Consider the following 6816-nt stretch of genomic DNA (forward strand, 5'->3'; position numbering starts at 1 on the left):
CATGCCCAGCTAATTTTTTGTAGTTTTAGTAGAGACGGGGTTTCACCGTGTTGACCAGGATGGTCTCAATCTCTTGACCTCGTGATCCACCCGCCTCGGCCTCCCAAAGTGCTGAGATTACAGGCTTGAGCCACCGCGCCCGGCCATTATTATTCTTTAAAAAGAAACTTTGAAGAGGAATTTTTTACTTTCTACATGAAGTTCGCAGTGCGTTGAGATCATGCCACTGCACTCCAGCCTGGGTGACAGAGTGAGGCTCTGTTAAAACAAAACAAAACAAAAAACCCCACCAGTTTCTTGCCCATTCCAGGGTACTCCTAACTAGACCACGAGTCCTCTGCTAAAAAAAAAAATCATCCTTAAATTACTCCAGTTGCTAAGTGTATGTATCGTGATTTTATGACCCTTTTCTACCCATTCAGGTATCAGCGGTATTTATGTCAAACCAGGAGAAAGATCACAGAAGAAACCGAGGAGGGGAGAAGGAAATTTCACAGGTGAGCAGACAGGAGCTGTATGTGGACCAAGAGGCTGTCTCTCTGAAACGCTTGCAAGTCCACGAACACAAACTCCCATAGACGTTGGTACCCAGCAGACATGAGATTCTTGGCTATACTTAAAAAAATATTAGGCCGGGCGCGGTGGCTCACGCCTGTAATCCCAGCACTTTGGGAGGCTGAGGTGGGCAGGTCATGAGGTCAAAAGATCAAGACCATCCTGGCCAACATGGTGAAATCCTGTCTCTACTGAAAAAAAAAAAAAAAATACAAAAATTAGCTGGGTGTGGTGGCACGTGTCTGTAGTCCCAGTGTGAGCCACCACGCCCGAGGCAGGAGTATTGCTTGAACCTGGGAGGCGGAGATTGTAGTGAGCTGAGATTACGCCACTGCACTCCAACCTGGTGACAGAGAGAGACTCTGTCTCAAAAAAAAAAAAAAAAAAAAAAAAAAATTCCCCACTGCAGAGACAATATCATTAAGTATTCTGCCTGATGTATGAATTATGCAATGTCTCCGTGAAAAAAAAAAAAAGTAAAAATAAAAATATTTATTTCTTTTTTACAGACACGGTCTCGTAAGTGCAATGGTGCCATCAAAGCTTACCGCAAGGCCGGGTGCAGCGGCTCACACTTGTAATCCCAGCACTTGGGAGGCCCAAGCGGGTGGATCACCTGAGGTCAGGAGTTCGAGACCAGCCTGACAACATGAAGAAACCCCATGTCTACTAAAAATACAAAATTAGCCGGACATGGTGGTGCATGCCTGTAATCCCAGCTACTCAGGAGACCGAGGCAGGAGAATCGCTTGAACCCGGGAGGCGGAGGTTGAGGTGAGCTGAGATCATGCCACTGCACTCCAGCCTGGGCAACAAGAGTGAAACTCTGTCTCAAAAAGAAACACTTCCTGCATTCTTGACCTCCTGAGCTTAAGTGATCTTCCTGCCTCAGCCTCCTGAGTGGGGCCGCAGATGTGCACCACCACCACGCCCTGCATTTTTCTTGTTGTTGTTTTTTGTTTTTTTGAGACAGAGTCTCACTGTGTCACCCAGGCTGGAGTGCCGTGGTTGATCTCAGCTCACTGCAATCTCCACCTCCTGGGTTCAAGCAATTCTCCTGCCTCAGCCTCCCAAGCAGCTGGGATTACAGCTGCATGCCACCATGCCTGGCGAATTTTTGTATTTTTAGTAGAGACGGGGTTTCACCATGTTGGCCAGGCTGGTCTTGAACTCCTGACCTCAGGTGATCCACCTGCCTCGGCCTCCCAAAGTGCTGGGATTGCAGGTGTGAGCCAGCATGCCTGGCCAGCTTTTCTTTTTCTTTTTGTTTTTTTAAGAGATGGGATCTCGCTATGTTGCCCAGGCTAATCTCAACTCTTGGTCTCAAGTGATCCTCCTGCCTTGGCCTCCCAAAAACCTGGGATTACAGATGTCAGCTTCCGCTCCCAGCCGTGATTCTCGGCTATACTGAGAACAGGCCCCTCTTGCTACAGAGAAACACACACAGGTGCGTGGGCTGTAGAGGCCTGGCATTGGATCCACGAGAAGGCTGACGTTCTGGAATACCTTATTATTTTTTTTGAGATGGTATCCGCTGTGTCTCCAGGCTGGGGCGCAGTGGCACGATCTCGGCTCACTGCAGCCTCCGCCTCCCGGGTTCAAGTGATTCTCCCGCCTCAGCCTCCCGAGTAGCTGGGACTACAGGCACATGCCACCACGTCTGCCTAATTTTTGTATTTTTAATAGAGATGGGGTTTTGCCATGTTGTCCAGGCTGGCCTCAAACTCCTGACCTCAAGTGATTTCCCCACCTTGGCCTCCCAAAGTGCTAGGACTACAGACCTGAACCACTGCGCCCAGCCTGGAGATTCTTTTCAAATTCCCCTTTTCAGGTGGAACAGGTCTGGTCTTTCTGACTGAACCTCACCCAATAGTTTCTGTAACTGACTCTTGGACATCGTGTCCGGGAGGTGGATGAATTCCTTGCTGTGAAGGGGAGGAGGATGAGCAGCTCTCTCTAGCTAACAAATCAGTCACATATGTCAATAGCAAATTCGCACAGCTTCCTTTCCACGTAGTTTTTTTGTTTTTTGTTTTTTTTTGAGGCGGATTCTGGCACTGTCACCCAGGCGGAGTACAGCGGCATGATCTCAGCTCACTGCAACTTCCATCTCCCAGGTCATGTGATTCTCCTGCCTCAGCCTCCCGAGTAGCTGGGATGACAGGCATCCGCCACCACCCTAGCTAATTTTTCTTTTTTAAATATTTTTAGTAAAGACTGGTTTCACTATGTTGGTCAGGCTGCTCTCAAACTCCTGACCTCGTGATCCACCTGCCTCGGCCTCCCAAAGTGCTGGGATCACAGGCGTGAGCCACTGCACCTGGCCTTTTGTTTTTCTTTTTAAATAGAGACAGGGTCTCCCTCTGTCTCCCAGGCTGGAGTGCAGTTGTGTGATCCTGGCTCACTTCAACCTCCGCCTTCTGGGCTCAAGCGATCCTCCTGCCTCAGCCTGCCAAGTAGCTGAGACTACAGGTGCACACCACCATGCCCAGCTAATTTTTTTTTTTATAGAGTCGGGGGTCTCACTATCTTGTCCAGGCTGGTTTTGAACTCTTGGGCTCAAGCAATCCACCCAGCCTTAACCTCCAAAAGTGCTGGATTGTAGGTGTGAGCCAACACGCCTGGCCCCTGTGATTTCTTATTCCATCGGGTGACCAGCCCTCATACCCCAGTATTTATTAGGCGCTGACTGTATGCCAGGCACTGTCCTTAGGTTGGGATAAGGCAGCGAGCTATAAATAAAGACCCCTGCCCTTGTGGGGCTCTCTGTGGTGGGGAGACAGAGTATAGACGACATGTCCCTGCAGAACATTCAGCATAAGGGCTGCGCACAGCTCCCGCCTGTAATCCCAGCACTTTGGGAGGCCGAGGCAGGAGGATCACCTGAGGTCAAGAGGTTGAGACCAGCCTGGCCAACATGGTGAAACCCCATCTCTACTAAAAATATAGAAATTAGTGTGGTGGCTTGCGCCTGTAATCCTAGCTAGTCTGGGCACTGAGGCAGGAGAATCACTTGAACTTGGGAGGCGGAGGTTGCAGTGAACCAAGATTGCGCCACTGCACTCCAGCCTGGGCGACAGAGCGGGACTCTGTCTCAAAAAAAAAAAAAAGTTAAGCATATTAGGGGGAGGTGGGTGTCTCCTAATAAATCACCATGGTGGCTCAGCCTCCCAAGTAGCTGGAATTACAGGCATGTGCCACCATGCCCAGCAAAATGTGCCACCGTGCCCAGCTAATTATAGTTTTAGTAGAGATGGGGTTTTGCCAAGTTGGCCAGGCTGCTCTCGAACTCCTGACGTCAAGTGATCCATCCGCTTTGGCCTCCCAAACTGTTGACGTGAGCCACCACGCCTGGCCAGAATGTTTAGAACTCTTAAAATAGGGGGCCAGGTGCGGTGGCTCACACCTGCAATCCCAGCACTTTGGGAGGCCAAGGCGGGCAGATCACCTGAGGTCGGGAGTTCAAGACCAGCCTGACCAACATGGAGAAACCCTGCCTCTCCTGAAAATGCAGAATTAGCCTGGCATGGTGGTGCATGCCTGTAATCCCAGCTACTAGGGAGACTGAGTCAGGGGAATCGCTTGAACCCGGGAGGCGGAGGTTGCCGTGAGCCCAGATTGTGCCACTGCCCTCCAGCATGGGTGACAGAGCGAGACCCCGTCAAAAAAACAAAACAAATAGTGTAGGGGTGGGCTTTCTTTGGAGGTTTGGGGCAGGGAGGACAGAAGTGAATCTTTGTAATTGAGCAAATACCACGCAGTGCCTGGCCTGGACTATCCACTGTGAGGCCACAGAGCAGGCTCGCACACAGGGCCTCAGCCCCCCAGAGGGTGTGGGAGGTGGGGACGCGCAGAGATGGAAGCAGGCCAGCCCCGGGCCGTTCCCACTCAGAGACGGTCTGGCTCCTGCGTCCCACCTGGGAGAGACACCGGGCCTGCTCCCCCTACGGTTGACGCAGGGATGGGGAAGTCTTACCTGGGAAGATCTTCGTCCTGCCATTCCTCCTTCACATCCACGTTTTCCATCCGGAGTGTGGCTTCGGTGGTCCCCATGGGAGCTGGGAAGAGGCACTGGCTTGAAGCAGGGATGAGCCCTGAAGGGAAGCCACAGAGGAATGGGTTCTACTGGTCAGTAATCCTAACGGCAGTGCCCGACCTATTTCCTCCTCCTCCTCTTCTTCTTCTTCTTTCCTTCTTCTTTCTTTTTGAGACAGAGTCTAGCTCTGTCACCCAGGCTGGAGTGCAGTGGCATGATCTCAACTCACTGCAGCCTCCACCTTCCAGGCTCAAGCGATTCTCCCACCTCAGCCTCCCAAGCAGCTGGGATTACAGGCGCCCGCCACCACGCCTGGCTAATTTTTGTATTTTTAGTAGACACGGGGTTTCACCATGTTGGCCAGGCTGGTCTCAAACTCCTGACCTCAGGTGATCCACCTGCCTCAGCCTCCCAAAGTGCTGGAATTTCAGGGGTGAGCCACCACTCCTGGCTAATTTTTGTATTTTTAATAGACATGGCGTTTCGCCGTATTGGACAGGCTGGTCTCAAACGCCTAAGCTCAAGCAGGTCCACCTGCCTCTGCCTTCCACAGTGCTTTAACCTTGTCTTGGGCCAGGCATGGTGGCTCATGCCTGTCATCCTAGCACTTTGGGAGGCTGAGGCCAGTGGATCACAAGGTGAGGAGTTCAAGACCAACCTGACCAACATAGTGAGACCCTGTCTGTACTAAAAATACAAAAAGTAGCTGGGCGTAGTGGCGGGCACCTGTAATCCCAGCTACTCGGGAGGCTGAGGCAGGAGAATTGCTTGAACCTGGGAGGGGGAGGTTGCAGTGAGCTGAGATCGCACCACTGCACTCCAGCCTGGGCAACAAGAGCAGGACTCTGTCTCAAACAAACAAACAAACAAACAAAAAACCTTTGCCTTAAAGGATTACAAGGGTGGGCCACCACACCCAGCCCTTTTATTTTATTTATTTATTTATTTATTTAAGATGGGGTTTCACCGTGATGGCCAGGCTGGTCTTGAACTCCTGACCTCAGGTGATCCACCCACCTCAGCCTCCCAAAGTGCTGGGATTATAGGCGTGAGCCACTGCACCCGGCTCTTTAATTTTTTTTGAAGGTATGATCTTGCTCTGTTGCCCAGGCTGGAGTGCAGGGGCACAGTCATGGCTCATTGCAGCCTTGAACTCCTGGACTTAAGCAAACCTCCTGCCTCAGCCCCCAGTCAGCAGCTGCAGCCACAGGTGTGCACCATCATGCCTGACTAATTTAAAAAAGACTTTTTTTTTTTTTTTTGAGACGGAGTTTCACTCATGTTACCCAGGCTGTAATGCAATGGCGCGATCTCCGCTCACCGCAATCTCCGCCTCCTGGGTTCAGGCAATTCTCCTGCCTCAGCCTCCTGAGTAGCTGGGATTACAGGCACGCGCCACCATGCCCAGCTGATTTTTTTTTTGTATTTTCAGTAGAGACGGGGTTTCACTGTGTTGACCAGGATGGTCTCGATCTCTTGACCTCGTGATCCACCCGCCTCGGCCTCCCAAAGTGCCGGGATTACAGGCGTGAGCCACCGCGCCCGGCCTAAAAAAGACTTTTTTAAGAGATTGGGTCTTGCTATGTTGCCCCGGCTTGTCTTGAACTCCTGGCTCAAGCAGTCCTCCTTCCTCGGCCTCCCAAAGCGCTGTGATTACAGGGGTGATCTGCCCCCACCCAGCCCTTCTTGTTGAACTATCACCAGCCCCCTGAGGTTCCCCTGTTTTACACACGAGTAAACAGAGGCACAGAGAGCTTAGGGCGCACAGACGGGTCTGGAGTTTGAAGCCAGGTGAGAGGCTGAGCCTTCAGATACAAGTCCCGCTCCCTTGGAAACTCTGAAATCCACCTTCTCCAGGGTGAGCCATGACGCACATAGAATTATCCTCCCCCTCTTACCTTGGACCTCAACTAGAAACCAAGAAATCCAAATCATCATTCATACTAAGGTATGAATGGCTGATACACGTTGGCTTCCATGCTGGGGGTGCCAAGTTCAAGCAGAATCCGGTCGGCTCTAACCTATCGCTGTCTGCTATCTCTACCAGGCCACCTGTCCTGTCCCTCTGTCCTCCCTCAAGCAAGTCCTAGTGACCTTCCGACCCCCCACGGCTCACAAAGGCAGTGTGGAGAGAGACCGGGATTGGAAATGAGACCTTCATCTTTACTAACCACAAAATTCCACATTATTTATTGATTTTTTTTTTTTTTTTTTTTTTTTTTTTT

The 6816-nt window shown here is 51.2% G+C and overlaps 1 protein-coding gene across 1 annotated transcript in view; it reads right to left on the reverse strand.

The window, feature by feature from the left end:
- The window catches only part of ATCAY (ATCAY kinesin light chain interacting caytaxin), a 47790-nt gene that overhangs the window by 36511 nt on the left and 4463 nt on the right, over positions 1–6816 (reverse strand). Inside the window, exon 2 of the mRNA XM_017507395.2 lies at positions 4532–4649. Coding sequence (XP_017362884.1) covers positions 4532–4608 — 77 coding nt within the window. The 5' untranslated portion in view covers positions 4609–4649. The remainder of the gene's footprint in view (positions 1–4531; positions 4650–6816) is intronic.

This window comes from Cebus imitator, unplaced genomic scaffold (genome assembly GCF_001604975.1).
Source record: "Cebus imitator isolate Cc_AM_T3 unplaced genomic scaffold, Cebus_imitator-1.0 Scaffold375, whole genome shotgun sequence".
NCBI classification, from domain to species: domain Eukaryota; kingdom Metazoa; phylum Chordata; class Mammalia; order Primates; family Cebidae; genus Cebus; species Cebus imitator.